Below are 17,092 nucleotides of genomic sequence, written 5' to 3'. Positions count from 1 at the left end.
GGCACCAAACACAACAGGAACCATAAACAAAAATCGCTTTTTACTACATGAACTCAATTATTTTTACAGGTTATATATTTGGAAAACTATAATTAAAAAGTTTTGAATATCGAATTGACAATGCTATCGAAAAATAAACATACGTGGAAAAGCTTTATTTATCCGGACATCATCTAAAAGCTACGTGCACGTGTCCTGTTCACAAGACGCTAGAAGTCCCATATGCACAATCCCTTTAGTTGCGACACCATCAAAGACAAGCCAGTAAGGCGTCACGAAGCTGATAAAAATTGACGTCTCCGTTAGAGCTATCAATACGTAAGCAAAAAGCTCCAAGAAAGCCATATTATACGATTTACTATGCAAAAAAGTATCACCGTTTATTCCTTCCAGCGTACGTTATACTTTAAGTCTAAACAAATCCATGTACTTCGAAACAAAGCTATTTATACATACACATAAACGTCGAATGACAATTATTTTCCTTGATATCGTATTTCAAACGTTTTGTCATAGTTTTCTATGTTTTGCGTCGCACTTTTATAACTCGGTTTTCTGAACACATATTGATGGTTGTTTTTTTATTCCTGTTATGAGACAACATGCGATAAGAACTTTCTACAACTGGTTTCCATCATGTTTTGTTTATATTATTTTTTTTCGTGATAATTTTGTTTACACCGAAGCATATCATATACCTGAAGAAATCATACAACTTTTATATTTTCCACCAATCCTTAAGGAGCTACTTAGCTCTACTGAGGATAGCAAAGCAATTGCGCTGGCGCGGTGTCCGTCGTCAGTGCAACCGTGCGTCTGTACACAGTTGCTTATGAACGCGGTCTGCTCAACTGAGATCAGTAGAGCTTGCGCGTTGTCCGTCGTCCGTGCGTCTGTAAGCAATTGCTGGTAAGCGATACAGTCTTCAGTTTTGGTTGTATCCTAATCAGTCGTATAAAGTAGTTAGATATCAATGAGAGCTGACGGTTCCTTTCTAAAACAAATCAGATCCGCCCATGCATGACTAGATTGTCGCCTTAAAGATGTTGCAGTATTACTCAAGGGAGATAACTTTGAACAGAGAGTTGTGTATTAAAGCAGTAGTTCTTTCCCTTGCCTGTAATCAAATATATTTTCTAGGGGAGTCCATCTGTATAGCTGTGTATTATTGTAGTCTAGTTTAGCCTTTTTGATACATATTATCACTGTTTGCTTCCATTTAAATGTTACCAAACAAATCATGTCAGTAGAGCAAAGCTCCTCATGTGCCTCTTGTTTAATAGACGGCCAGTTCAAAAGTATTACATATAATATTTTTTACGATGTCTTTCATGAACTAAGCCAAACTAATGTATTTCATTTCAAGGAAGGACTTTTTGTTTTATTTACCGGAGCTTTTAAAGAAGAAAGCCTAGATGAATGCACAAAAGAAACGTATTATTTTTATCCATTGTCATGTTTTAATTATTTGGGATCTTAATGATCGAAACAAAAACGCATGAGTATATTTATGCATACTTCCGGAAATTTAACAAATTTATGCATACTTCCGGAAATTTAACAAATTTCTTCAACTAGACGCAAGTTCAGGTGCGAGCTCTCTTTGTACTGTAGGATTTGTGTGTTATATGCATGTAGGCTGCATTTCTTTAAATATATTTTATGAGTTGAAACATGCGACATGAAACCATAAGGCATAACAGTAAAACTTCTTTTTGAAACGGTCATTATGGTAAATATTGAAAAGATACGGTGAAAATTACAGCTACATAAATCTTGACCAAGGAATTAATTTCCGTCATTTAAACAAAAGCAAGTTAAATTACAAATATATATCATGTGTGAAATCCGGGAGTAATATTTTTGTTATTGGGCCAAGGTGAAACATTTCTACCAGACTAGTGAATTTGATAAGCGTACTTGCACATCGGACAGCAGTTTTTCTCAATCATTGTGTTTATAAACAGTTGGATGCTGTGTCACAACATTTATGAAACATGCCGGTTTAACTTCTAATGAGGAAAGTTCATATGGCTATCATTTATACAAATAACCAGGTGTTAAAATAAAATCATATAAAAACGCAAACGAAATCGGATCAAATAAAAAATTGATTGAAAAAATATAGAAATTATGTTGAGTGTGGGTTGGTGTAATTACCAATCCAGTATGAAACAACAGTAATAAACGTTTGATCATTATCACAGGGTTTTCGTGAAAAACAGAGGTACTGTTCCACAAAGGGAAGTAACCCATGTTTGAAGAATGACATATACAGACAGTGCTCCACATAGGCGAAAGTAGCCAAGGGGGAGGGTGCCCTGTTGACCTTTTCCCAGCACCTTGCTGTCTTTTTATTATGCCCTGAAGTGCCATTTTATTTTTTCAATAACTTGTTATACTGGTTTCTCTGAAAGTTTTGAACTTTATTTGATATTTTTTTGACATATTGACAAGTCAATTTTTAGACATAAGTTTAAAATGATACTTTTAACTTGGGATGGAAACCGGATACCAAATCGGTATCCGGATATTCGTATCAAATATTCGAATACGATCCGGATACTCGTATCAAATTGTTTTCATAATAAGTAAATTTCCTATTATATGTCACCCACCTTCTGTTCCCTTTCTGACCTAGTATCCTGCCATTTTCGAATCCTGGCTGAAGCACTTAGTCAGTAATTTGCATTTTTCACAAGCATCAATTGTACAATTGCAAAGTAGGATACAGAGCGCAAAGAAAACAGAATAAACACGAGATATAAATAAATTGGAAAGACGATACTTATTTAGTTATCATGAAAAAGCTATGTACATTTGCTACGTTCACAAAAAGCAATGGGACCCATGTGTTAAAATCCTTTGCTATCATTTCCCACAAAAACGAGCCAGTAGGGAGCCACATAACTGATGAACAGTAACGTGACGAGCAAGGCAATTAGGGCAAAGCCACACAGTTCTTTGAATGCCATATTTGTATCAATATGTAGGGAAACATTGATATCTATATGTATATAATTAATGTAAACTTAAGATCCTACAGCCTTAATGCATTTGTAATAAACTATGCTAATTATGAGATGAAATGGATATTACAGACTTAATTAATCGTTCGAGCTAGTTCCATGGCAACATGACAACTGTTTGCATAGGGAAATATCTACTTCCATATGTAATAGCAGCGGATATTCTGTTCTCTTAACTACCGAGACTTCACTTATCCTAGAAAGTAGAAATGATAACAGGATGAAAAAAAAGCAAAATATCCTTTCATGTTCAAATATTATCCATTTTCTTGGCCAAAGCATTTAAACGCATGCACTACGGAGCTCCGATATTGGACAATATTCATGGAATTAATGTCTTGTTGTCATATATGAGTATTTGTTTCCCGCTCGTATAATTACAAATCTCTTGGATCTATAACTTGTCTGAAAGCTGCCAGAGTGGATTGCGCATATTTTCAGTGCTGTTTTAACATTGTCATTGGCAAGCGCTTTAAATTGTGCAAATGATTTACATCAAATAATTTTTATCATAATACCTTCGAGTGTACATAAGGGCAAGTGCTTCTGAAACATAAGCTATTTTTATAGTTCTTCTTTTCATTTACAAATCATACTGATTGCGCTTTCGTCATAAATAAATAATAAAGTAACAAAATAGTTCCTTTAAAAGGAACAGTATTCATTGCGGACAAATATCAGTGATTTATATTGTTTTCATAGAGCGTGCACTTGTTATATAAATGACAAAATGGAACTGTTTTGATATACCAAAAAAGATGAATAAAAGTCGACAACAATGGTTTGTATGAAGGTTTCCGAGTTGAATTTGAAAGAAAGGTGCAGAAAACATGGTATATCTACCCTATGAGCCTATAATAAATCACAGTGAATCTTTTAGCACTCACCAATCATTTAATACCTGCTGCGTGTTAAGCTACTAAACACCTGGTTACACTCTTGTTATCAGTATTTTTTTTTTTCAATAAATGCATTATTTAGTAAGAAGTTCAAAGATTACCACTTAAAATTTATTTTTGTTATACAAGTGTGTGTATTGCTTTTGAATAAGTGTGTCCATTTAACTTTGATCCTGTTTAAACAAACAATGATCAAATCTTAAACGATACTCGGTGACAGACACGCAGCGTCTAACATGAAAATGCATTGTGTTAGACTTTGATATTGGAGTCATATGTTCTATATTGCCTGACGGTAATATATAGTTAAAATTCGAATTGTTTCTTGCTATATGTGAACGCCAGAAGGTTTAAACTCTAGCAATGCACCTTCAAATGTTTACATTTTTGTTCATTTGAATTATATATTTTGTGTACTTAAAAGAATGGATAGTCAGAATTTGTCTCGAGTTCGTGCCCTAGTTAGAAACTACAAATGTGGTACATTTGAGAAGCGATGAGAATCCACAACCTCCAAGATGTTGGGCGGACACCTCTACAACTAACCCACTGTTACCTTTGGATTAATTGCCCTTCATACATATATAATAGTGTTAAACAATAGCTCTATTTCGTTCTACGGGTCAAATAAAACAACTATTATACATGACATCACATTTACGTCATCAACAAAAGCAATAAATATAGTCCGATTGCTGCTGTAATTTACGCGTTTTGTTAGTCGAAAAGTCACATCAACTGGTTTTTGTGTTAATCGAATTGTTTAGTTAATGGCAAAATATTCTATTGACATGATGCAGGAAAAAACAGTGTTTTACAATAATTCTTTCCCCTAAGACGAACAAAACTGCTCGTAGCGAATGATTGTCTTTTTAAACATGAATATAAAAGTAGTCGTTAAATAATTCGTACCATTGCTACTGTTAAAGTCATAACGCGATCGGAGCCGGTAGGAGTCTTCAATACCATTATCAGCGATCGGAGCCTGTAGGGGCGTTTCAATACCATTATCAGCGATCGGAGCCGGTAGGGTCTTCAATACCATTATCAGCGATCGGAGCCTGTAAGGACCGTTTCAAATACCATTATCAGCGATCGGAGCCGGTAGGAGGTCTTCAATACCATTATCAGCGATCGGAGCCTGTAAGGGCCGTTTCAATACCCTTATCAGCGATCGGAGCCTGTAAGGGCCGTTTCAATACCATTATCAGCGATCGGAGCCGGTAGGAGACTTCAATACCATTAACAGCGATCAGAGCCTGTAGGGGCCGTTCAATACCATTATCAGCGATCGGAGCCTGTAAGGGCCGTTTCAATACCATTATCAGCGATCGGAGCCTGTAAGGGCCGTTTCAATACCATTATCAGCGATCAGAGCCGGTAGGAGTCTTCAATATCCATTATCAGCGATCGGAGCCTGTAGGGGCCGTTTCAATACCATTATCAGCGATCGGAGCCTGTAGGGGCCGTTTCAATACCATTATCAGCGATCGGAGCGTGTAGGGGCCGTTTCAATACCATTATCAGCGATCAGAGCCGGTAGGAGTCTTCAATACCATTATCAGCGATCGGAGCCTGTAGGGGCCGTTTCAATACCATTATCAGCGATCGGAGCCTGTAGGGGCCGTTTCAATACCATTATCAGCGATCGGAGCGTGTAGGGGCCGTTTCAATACCATTATCAGCGAATCGAGAGCGTGTAGGGGCCGTTTCAATACCATTATCAGCGATCGGAGCGTGTAGGGGCCGTTTCAATACCATTATCTGCGATCGGAGCGTGTAGGGCCGTTTCAATACCATTATCATGCGATCGGAGCGTGTAGGGGCCGTTTCAATACCATTATCAGTGCGATCGGAGCGTGTAGGGGCCGTTTCAATACCATTATCTGCGATCGGAGCCTGTAGGGGCCGTTTCAATACCATTATCTGCGATCGGAGCCTGTAGGGGCCGTTTCAATACCATTATCGCGATCGGAGCCTGTAGGGGCCGTTTCAATACCATTATCTGCGATCGGAGCCTCTAGGGGCCGTTTCAATACCATTATCAGCGATCGGAGCGTGTAGGGGCCGTTTCAATACCATTATCAGCGATCAGAGCCTGTAGGGGCCGTTTCAATACCATTATCTGCGATCGGAGCCTGTAGGGGTCGTTTCAATACCATTATCAGCGATCAGAGCCTGTAGGGGCCGTTTCAATACCATTATCAGCGATCGGAGCCTGTAGGGGCCGTTTCAAGGCCATATACAGTTTCACGCCATTTTGACATAAGGAAACATGACACTTGTTGGTTACTGAATTAAAAAGTTGAAGTAAATGTATTATCATATAACACACGTGTTTCGAGATTTAGCGTTTTAAAGGTTAACTTTAATGAAGCTGCATTTATTTGATCAGTGTTAATAAATTAGCGTTCATAACCGAAAAGAAATTGTCAAGTATACATAGGAAAATATATCAAGTACCTGTTGTAGCAAATATTAAGTGTTGTCGATGAGTGCTTTTTCTTGGGCTATTACTCGCAGTCATGTGTACATGAATCAATATTACCTCTGTGTTGGGAATCTTCACTATGTAATATGGTCAGATGTCGGGAATTCCAGACTTTAGGAAATGATCTCCAACTCGAAATTTACACATATTGAGAACTTGTAATTCATTTTTATTAAAAGAATGACAGTTTGATACTCTACCCCATTTATTCGATTTAATGTGTCTCTTGACGGTTGAAAATACATGCAACACGTGTTCAATATGGGCGCCGCATTGATGACCTAATTATAAGGTCCCGTTTAATTTCCGAGGTTATAAACGTCTGATAATGGCCGAGGGTTTCTAATTTATATTTAAGATCTTGGGTGGTATTCAATATTCAACTTATTAGGGTCATACATCTTTGACTTCATTCACTCTATTGGCCAGTAATTAATAACAAGTAATCCGATAAGCTGCATCGTTCTTAGATCCGATACCAATATTGAATCTAGCCCAGGTCGTTAAATAATTTACCTAAATCTTACAATTTATAGGTGTAAAGTTGTTATGTGGTCATTTACCAGTCGACTTCACGCTGTATACATCGTTTATTTTGTTCGCATTAGCACATTATGTCGTATGTGAATCATAAAATGAATCCAGACAAATGAATGAGGCTCAACATTCATACTTTGTGAAAATCTCGATGAAATTACTTGTAAACAAATCATGAGAAATATATCTGCGCCGTACACTATGAAATGATTGGCATACATTTATTTCCGGGCGAGGAAATCAATATCAACACACTGGCGGTCAGACTGTACCAGAGCGTAATTGATTTCCCTACTGATAAACGTCTTACAGCGCTTCAAAAAGTACAAGGAACCATCAATGTTTTTACAGCCTACAATAAACAAATTAGTCCAAGTGTTTAGGATATATACTTTAGATAAAATAAAATTGAAGCTTGAATGGACCGTGGCTCCTGAGTGCAAGCTAACTGTTTCACAAATCAACGTCCTTAATTGTCTGAACATATACGTGTTATTTGATAAACAACTGCAGTTTCCATTTTAATAATAAAACTTGCCTTACATAACTATGTACAGGCCCCAATATAGGTTTGAATATTTTATGTTAATAATTGTGTTTGACGGATAACAGTGTGTTGAATCTTTTCGAAATTTGAAACTGAAGATAAACGATATGCGAAGTGGAATTGGAAGAAAAAGTAAAAACTGAATATGTATACTATATCAAAGTAAAGAAGGAACTTGCCATTCCTGATGTGTTGGTCACGGTTTACGATCACGCCGAAAAGGAAACATTATTATACGACTAAACTCCATCACAGCTATTGAAAAGGTTTCTTTTTACGGTTGTAAGCGAACCATGCACGAGAATTTCGATTTATCCCACTAGCCGATACATTGTATTTAGAAAGGCCATGCTAATAATATAATGTTTATCTTTCGGAAAAGTATTTCTGTTTATCTACTTATCAATCTGTATTTATTTATTTATTGATGCATGTATTTCCTCACTAATATATGCAATACACTTATCGTGGTATAAGTCAGATACAGTTACTCGCTTTGTCTTCAAAAAGTGTCCTCTTACAGACTTTAGAAACCGCTTCGCTAGGACGAACACCAATATCAACGTGAATTAATGTCTTAACCGATACACATGTTATTGAAACCCATGATGTGTGTGATACTACGACCACACAAATTGAAAAGTAATGCTAAAATTTCTCCCGAGAGCGAGCTTTAAAAGGACACGTAGACTAGTGCATAAATGTCTAAACCGATACAAATCTTTTTCACAATCATGATAATTGTTTAAACTAATATGGGTATTTGGGTCAAGCTTACGATCATACAATTTGCGTCAACTTGATGATCACACAAATGAAAAATGAAATATAAATTTCTCCCGATTGCGAACTAAAATGTTCACGCGTCTACATGCTTTAAAGCTGCACTCTCACAGATTGATAGTTTTGACATTTTTTTTATGTATTTTTTTGTGTCTTGGAACCAGCCAATTTATGCAAAAATGCATGGAAACCAGTGATGTAAGTCTGCTGACAAAAACATCAGATAGCAGATTTTCATATTGAAGTTCAAAAAATGATGTTTTATGGGTTTTTTTTAAAACGTTAGTAACGCTTTTTAATAGCCATAGAACATTATTTTTCGTACTGAAATATGAAAATCTGCGATCTGATCTTTTGTCAGCAATCTTCTATCGTTGGTTTGCAGATATATACGCAATTAAATGGCTCATTCCTAGACAAAAAAAAATGAAAAAAGAAGTTGTAAAAAGGATAAATCAGTGAGAGTAGCAGCTTTAATGCCTATGCGATATACATGCTAACAAAGAGAAATGTCGAGTGCTTGTTGAGCATGATCATTTTAGATAAGATAAAATAATCTGTATTTCAAGTCGGTTATGATAAACATCATAACACTTGATAATAGTTATTTTCCGACAAAGTTTAACATCACGATAAAGTATTTCTCTTCCCTGTGTATAACAATATCAGAAAGGAGTTGATAAACCATTACGTATTAGAAACCAAAGTATTTACAAGTTTATTCGCAAACATCGTCAAATCAATAATTCGACATGCGTAATTTAATTTATAAACCAATCATTTCTTCTATGATAGCAATTATATGGTAAATAATATAATTAAGAATATTCAGTAATATATGAAGACTATACTATATGATATTAGCCTCCAAATCCTGTTATTTCAGATATGTACCATGTACATGCACATTTTTATTTAGAAATTCATCATTTGTAATTTTTAAGCATATTCCTCTCTGTTATGTTAGCATTTGTCTTTACATTATATCCTTGTAAACAGGCCATGTTTCATTGTATCCATATTAATTATTTTCTGATGAATGTACTTTTGTCAAGAAGCTGCCATAAAAATGTTAACGACAATAAACGATTCTTCCCGCCATTCTGTCATTAAATTGCCAATTAACATGTACCAGACCATGAGTGCGAAATAAGATGAGGATTATTTCCAGTGTACAGTCGAACCCCGTTGGCTCGAACTTGCTTGGCTCGAATCCTCGTTGGCTCGAACTAGATGCATAGGACCAATTTATTTACACTGAGGTTAAACATTCCCGCTTAGCTCGAATTATCCGAGGCTCGAGGAAGTTCGAGCCAACGGGGTTGACTTTATATAAAACCTGAAGCTTCGACCTAACACATGTGTTTGAGAATAATGAATAGATGCTATGACAATGCATTTACAATCTTTCATGTTAGCACTTGAAGATCATTTACTCATCAATATAGTACATTGAAAAACTCTATATACATGCGATGCCATTTTCTAAGGACGACTGTGATTTCATTTGTTGCCAAAACTAATGGCCACGGAGCGAAAAGTGTTTGCTATATCAGACATATTAGCCGTAATGTAATGCGACAAAACATGTCAGCCATTAGTTAAATTAAACAAATAGAAAGAACATGCTTCAGACATCCCTCCCCCCCCCCCAAAAAAAAAAAATAAATAAATAAAATGTACAGACGAGCCCGTTTGCTCGAACTCGCTTGGTTCGGTTTTTCTCTTTGGCTCGAACTACATTTCTTTATACTAAAAGTTAACAATCCCGCTTGGCTAGACTATTCCGAGGCTTGAGGTATATTTGCCGGTCCCTGGGAGTTCGAGCCAACGGGACAAAAAATGCGCACAAATTCCACTAGGGACTCTACTTTGAGGGGAAATCTTCATATCAAATACAATGACTCAAGTATATTTGGGTAGTTAAGTAAGTTTCGAGCGAGAAGCAAACGGATAAAACAGTAGACACGGAGTTATATTTCACAATATCTAACGATAAGTATAGCTGCAACCAAGGGCGTGTAAAGGAAGACAAGACCAGGGGCAGCTCCAGAACTCTACTTTAGAGGGGGCGTACTTTAGGGGCGTAACCTTTCAACTTACGCCCCTCCCTCAGAACCAAAATTTATATGGATCGAAGTTTTGGCAAGGGAGTTTTGTGGCTTTCCCTCAAAACAATTTTAAAGATTTCTAGTCCGAAATGTTGCATTATGGGCGTATTTGATTACTTATATTACTTATTTTCTCCTATATTGAAATGAAAAGTAAACTTGAACGCCCCCGCCCCCGCCCCCGCCCCCGCACCCGCACCGCTCCCTCAGGATCCGCTAGTAAAGATAACATTTGAAGCCATCTTCAGTAAGATTAAACACTTGAGAAAAAATGTTTTACAAATAAGGAAAACGTGCTGACAATGTTGAGAGATTTTGAAATGCAGCAGCATACTTCCGCTTCAAATTTGCAATTTTGCTGTTTTAATCTGAACGAAAGAAGAGTTATACTTGAACATTATTTACAATTGAAGTATAGACACTTACGTTTTTCAAAATGATTCATTTTTTTTGAGAGATTTATTTTCTTCGAGAAAAACTAGGTAGCAAAAATAACCACTACGGACAAATTATCAGAAAAAAAATGCTTCTGTTATATGTCCCTTGGTTTTGACAAGAAAATGAACAAGTAAACCAAACCAATCGCTGTATAACCCATTCATTCGTCCTCGCATGCAACAACATTACAAAATTAATGCATTATGTGGCCTGGTAATAATAAACAGTGTCCACATACTTTCCATTATATAAGTATCTTCCATGGCCGAGAGTGTAAGATAGGTTCATCCCGACCCGAGCGTAGGGTGTTTTGCGGAAACGAGGCTTACCGAGTTTCCGCAAAACACCCTGCGCGAGGGTTGGGATGAACCTATCTTACACGAGTGGCTATGGTAGATGCGTTTTCTCCCACCTCAGTTCAACAAAATTAAGTAAAAATGTATTTTTTTGTCGGAACTATTTTGTGCGTAGTGAAAATAAATGCGTATGGATATGTGATAATTCGTGGTTGCCATAGATATGCGCGCAGTGATTCAGATTATGTTAATAGTCAAATCGGGCTTTAAATAGTTCTGAGGAGAGTGAATCATTATTTCTTGAAAGGTGCGTGAACACTTTTTTATGGAAATATATTTGAAGCGAGAAATAATTAACTAGCAATCTAAATATTGCAACAAAACAAGGTTTATATGATGATACAGACAAGTCTTCAACAAGGGATGTAATAGCAATGTGATGACCATTAAAAAGGAGTTCCATACGGGCGTTTTATCTTTGCCCGTGGGCAAAATTAGAATTTCTAGCATGGTTAATTTTTTGGATCTACTTATCTGAGGTGAGAGAATACATAATCCTGTTGGACACACATAAATAAAACAATGATAACTATACTAAAGTGGCCCTCGTACTTAAAATCAATACATACACATATATAATCACATATGTATAAAATTAATAAATTTGGAGTGATGAACCTTTAACTACATACTAAATAATGCGTTCATGGAAAAGGTGAATTACTGATACATGTAACAAGATTGTAACCATATGTTAAGCGCACAAATATTAAATGACTGGTGGGTTCTAAAAGATTTACCGTGACCAAATAAGGTAGAAATACCGTGTTTTCTGCACTATCTATCAAATTAAGCACGGTATCCCTCATTAAAACCAATGTGTTCGATATATATTCATCATTTTCGTAAATTAAAACACATGTATTAATTGTGGTACTGCTTATTTGGGAGGTAGAGTGCATCATTAAGGAGGTAAATGTGGTTAGGCCTGCTTTTATCTGATAAAGTGAGTTTAGATTGATATTGATATTTCAGTACATGTATTTTTGTACATTGGGGTCTCGTTAATTGTTATAAATTTAGTTTAATGACAATCTCTGCTTCTATTCACTCACCCCACCCCCACCACCAGGCCCTCTGTTGCGGCCACGGTATTGTATTTTATCCCGAAAGGTGTAGCATAATTGATCATAAGAAAGAAAGGCAGATATGAGCATAATAATTATGAAGCTCTAACTCCAGGTCCAATTTCAATAATGGCTTAAAATCGTAACTTTCCAGGCTTTACTCCGTATTAGCGTTAGCTGCGTTTCAATAAAAATATCGTAAGGACATTTGAGGCAAAGATTCCGCCCGTAACTTTACGGGTGTACCTGAACACTTTTATGCAGCGTACGTTTCATGACTTAATGTCTTTTTTGAAACTGGACCCTGATTGCAGTCAACAAATGCGGTACAAGACTGATAGTATTGATGTTCCTAAGCATATGGATAGTTTTAGGTAGCATAAAAATCGCAAGAAACAATTTGCCTTAAACAATCAATATTTTCCGACCTACCTACCCCTGTTTTTTTTTGTTGTTGTTTTAAGTGGAGGGGGCATGAGACCGATAAAAAGGGAATTTTTAGGCATAGCTAAACTATCGAAGACAATTTGTACAGTACCAAAGGGAATTCACACCTCAATGGCTCGTCTTACTAGTGTACCATAGTGGACCATCGTTCGTTATGTGAAAAATCAACAAAATATTCTATACACTCCATTAAATAAGATAAAACTCATCTGAACCCTACCTGGGTAATCGGTGCCATTTCTGTCATCCCCAAAGAAGGACCAATGGCAGTCGTTGGGGCTACAGTCGGCCAAGAGTCCCCTGTTTTGTCTGCCTGATTGCAGGTGTTTGAAACTAAGGCTGGCTAACTCGGGGTTGAACTCGATCCAGTAAGGCGTTGCAAAACTTATGATCAGGGCGAGGTTAGTGTTGACCAGCAAGATCAACCCGATTATCTGACAACAGCTCGTCTTCATGATGTCTTATTTTGATGTTGTTGTTGTGATGGTTGTAGATGTAGTTTTGGTGTAGTTGCTTTGAAGTTGCTACAACTGGCACAGCTGCTTGCGTTGATTATCGAATGTTTATGGGTAAGATTCCTCGCCTACCAATGACACTCGTGACTGTTGTTGTACATAAACACACTAGCACCGGATGATAATGCTCACAAATATCTGATCAAATCTCTCAACGAATCCTTTCAATGTGAAGAACTGAAATATTAATAACACAATTTGTGCACATATTCCTTAAACCAAACTTTACTTGTTGTACAATAGTCATGGTATTACATGTATATTTAACAACTTTAACAAAACATCAAAATACCAACATGAAAAAATACTCTTTACAACCAGATGTTATTATTCCATTCGGACAAACTGTTTATTAATAAAGTGGAAGTATTTCCCTACATAGCAACAATGTACTGCTCTATCAAGTGTGTTATAAATACTAACACTGACTAATTGCTTAAACGCGGTGAACGCTACTCACACATATATTAATCCCACGCGCTTGGCAGGTAAACAATAAACTTACTTTAACGAGCGCCTCAGCTTCAGTGAAAGCAAAGCGAAACTAGCGTTTTACATATTCACAATAAAATGAAAGTATCCCAGGTATGTGAAGTTGGCTTGTACATTGTACATCGTAGTTCAGCTTGTAATTCGCCAATTACAAGCTTGTAGTTTAGTATTCAGCTTGTAGTTCGGCTTGTATATTGTACATAGTAATTCAACTTGTAGTTCGCCAATTACAAGCTTGTAGTTGGGTATTCAGCTTGTAGATCGGCTTGTACATTGTACATCGTAATTTAACTTGTAGTTCGCCAATTACAAGCTTGTATATCGGTATCCAGCTTGTAGTTCACCCTAACTGCACCAGCATTCATAATATTTGAATTACAAGCTAGTAGTTGGGTATTCATCTTGTAGTTCGGACAAATACATTAGCATACATTGTATTTGAATTACAAGCTAGTAGTTGGGTATTCATCTTGTAGTTCGGACCAAATACATTAGCACACATTATATTTGAATTACAAGCTAGTAGTTGGGTATTCATCTTGTAGTTCGGACAAATACATTAGCATACATTATATTTGAATTACAAGCTAGTAGTTGGGTATTCATCTTGTAGTTTACAAATAATAATATAATCACTATTTGATATGTCCTTAATATAGAGATTAACGTACTCAATATATTCCTAGATACTATGTTAATTGGCCCAAATTGACAACATTTAATTTTCCGATGGCTTGTAATAAAAGTCAATTTTGTATGATATGGCTATGTTTTTTTATCGTTTACTAAGATTAGACGAAGCTAGTCACATAATTATATTTAATTATTTATATGTATTAGTTTCAATCGTCGTTTTTTTATCCTTTTTTTTCATATGCTTTTGATTATGTTTATTTGCATGCCGTGTCAATATGTTCAATTTTGAAGAAAGTTATGTTCTGTAATAACATGATATGAAAATAAACTTTTGACTTGGCTTAAATAACATTCGAACGCTATAGACTCGGTTCTAATTTATACAAGATGCGCCCAATATGTGACCTCTCCCGATTCAGGGAGTAAGACCTCTCAAACAAATTGGGATAGGAACCGAAGCTCTAAACCGAATACTTGAGGAGTTACATGCAAAAAATCGCTCAACCATGACCGCAAGATTTGAGGCTTATGTAATAAGCTTGTAATTCAAATACAACGTATGCTGATGTATTTGGTCCGAACTACAAGATGAATACCCAACTACTAGCTTGTAATTCAAATATAATGTATGCTAATGTATTTGTCCGAACTACAAGATGAAAACCCAACTACTAGCTTGTAATTCAAATATAATGTGTGCTGATGTATTTGGTCCGAACTACAAGATGAATTGTAATTCAGATATAATGTATGCAAATGTATTTGTTCGAACTACAAGATGAATACCCAACTACTAGCTTGTAATTCAAATACAACGTGTGCTGATGTATTTGGTCCGAACTACAAGATGAATACCCAACTACTAGCTTGTAATTCAAATATAATGTATGCTAATGTATTTGTCCGAACTACAAGATGAATACCCAACTACTTACTTGTAATTCAGATATAATGTGTGCCAATGTATTTGGTCCGAACTACAAGATGAATACCCAACTACTAGCTTGTAATTCAAATATAATTTATGCTAATGTATTTGTCCGAACTACAAGATGAATACCCAACTACTAGCTTGTAATTCAAATATAATGTGTGCTGATGTATTTGGTCCGAACTACAAGATGAATACCCAACTACTAGCTTGTAATTCAAATATAATGTGTGCTGATGTATTTGGTCCGAACTACAAGATGAATTGTAATTCAGATATAATGTATGCAAATGTATTTGTTCGAACTACAAGATGAATACCCAACTACTAGCTTGTAATTCAAATACAACGTGTGCTGATGTATTTGGTCCGAACTACAAGATGAATACCCAACTACTAGCTTGTAATTCAAATATAATGTATGCTAATGTATTTGTTCGAACTACAAGATGAATACCCAACTACTAGCTTGTAATTCAAATACAACGTGTGCTGATGTATTTGGTCCGAACTACAAGATGAATACCCAACTACTAGCTTGTAATTCAAATATAATGTATGCTAATGTATTTGTCCGAACTACAAGATGAATACCCAACTACTTACTTGTAATTCAGATATAATGTGTGCCAATGTATTTGGTCCGAACTACAAGATGAATACCCAACTACTAGCTTGTAATTCAAATATAATTTATGCTAATGTATTTGTCCGAACTACAAGATGAATACCCAACTACTAGCTTGTAATTCAAATATAATGTGCGCTGATGTATTTGGTCCGAACTACAAGATGAATACCCAACTACTAGCTTGTAATTCAAATATAATGTATGCTAATGTATTTGTCCGAACTACAAGATGAATACCCAACTACTAGCTTGTAATTCAAATATAATGTATGCTAATGTATTTGGTCCGAACTACAAGATGAATACCCAACTACAAGCTTGTAATTCAAATACAACGTATGCTGATGTATTTGGTCCGAACTACAAGATGAATACCCAACTACTAGCTTGTAATTCAAATATAATGTATGCTAATGTATTTGTCCGAACTACAAGATGAATACCCAGCTACTAGCTTGTAATTCAAATATTATTAATGCTGGTGCAGTTAGGGTGAACTACAAGCTGAATACCGATATACAAGCTTGTAATTGGCAAATTACAAGTTAAATTACGATGTACAATGTACAAGCCGATCTACAAGCTGAAAACACAACTACAATTTTGTAATTGGCGAACTACAAGTTGAACTACTATGTACAATATACAAGCCGAACTACAAGCTGAATACCAAACTACAAGCTTGTAATTGGCGAATTACAAGCTGAACTACGATGTACAATGTACAAGCCAACTTCACATACCTAAGAATCCCATCCTTAATGTATTATGCTTTTCTGGAGCAGCGCCCACTTCGAGGAAAGAGGCATTTAACACTAGACAATAGAAAACGCCTGCGAAATCAAGTGCTTGCTGACTTTTACAGAAGCAAACCTTTTCCGTTGCCTTATATACACATTTCTGTAAACGCCCAAATCGGCACTTAATCACAAGTAGAATGATAACAAGCTCAGCAAGTGTTGTTGACAGCGGTACCAGTTATAATATATCAAATATTAAGGTTTGTTCAAAGATGGTACTTACACAATCAGGAAGATGAAAATCGCAAGCAAACAGATCGTAATCTTGGAACGCTAAGTTTTCAAATAGTGGTTTCGTTCATCGGTCTGCATAGTGATCTCGTTTTAAATTAGTGATCTCGTTCAGCTGTCTGCGCAGTGATCTGCTTTAGTGGCCTCGTTC

General features: G+C 36.1%; 1 protein-coding gene across 2 annotated transcripts in view; it reads right to left on the bottom strand.

The window, feature by feature from the left end:
* LOC128205194 (transmembrane protein 47-like) overlaps nt 1-13,710 on the bottom strand; it is a 46,192-nt gene extending 32,482 nt beyond the window's left edge. The window contains exons 1-2 of one of the 2 annotated variants that reach the window (XM_052906676.1): nt 13,681-13,710; nt 12,926-13,397 (exon numbers count right to left, since the gene is read on the bottom strand). In XM_052906676.1, coding sequence (XP_052762636.1) covers nt 12,926-13,160 — 235 coding nt within the window. In that variant the 5' untranslated portion in view covers nt 13,161-13,397; nt 13,681-13,710. Of the gene's footprint in view, nt 1-12,925; nt 13,398-13,598; nt 13,645-13,680 lie in introns of those variants that run through there. The other variant, XM_052906677.1, reaches the window with a different exon arrangement.
* Between the last annotated feature and the right edge of the window lie 3,382 nt (nt 13,711-17,092).

The sequence above is a fragment of the Mya arenaria genome, chromosome 10, assembly GCF_026914265.1.
Source record: "Mya arenaria isolate MELC-2E11 chromosome 10, ASM2691426v1".
Taxonomy (NCBI): domain Eukaryota; kingdom Metazoa; phylum Mollusca; class Bivalvia; order Myida; family Myidae; genus Mya; species Mya arenaria.
This window is presented reverse-complemented; position numbering and strand designations above follow the sequence as displayed.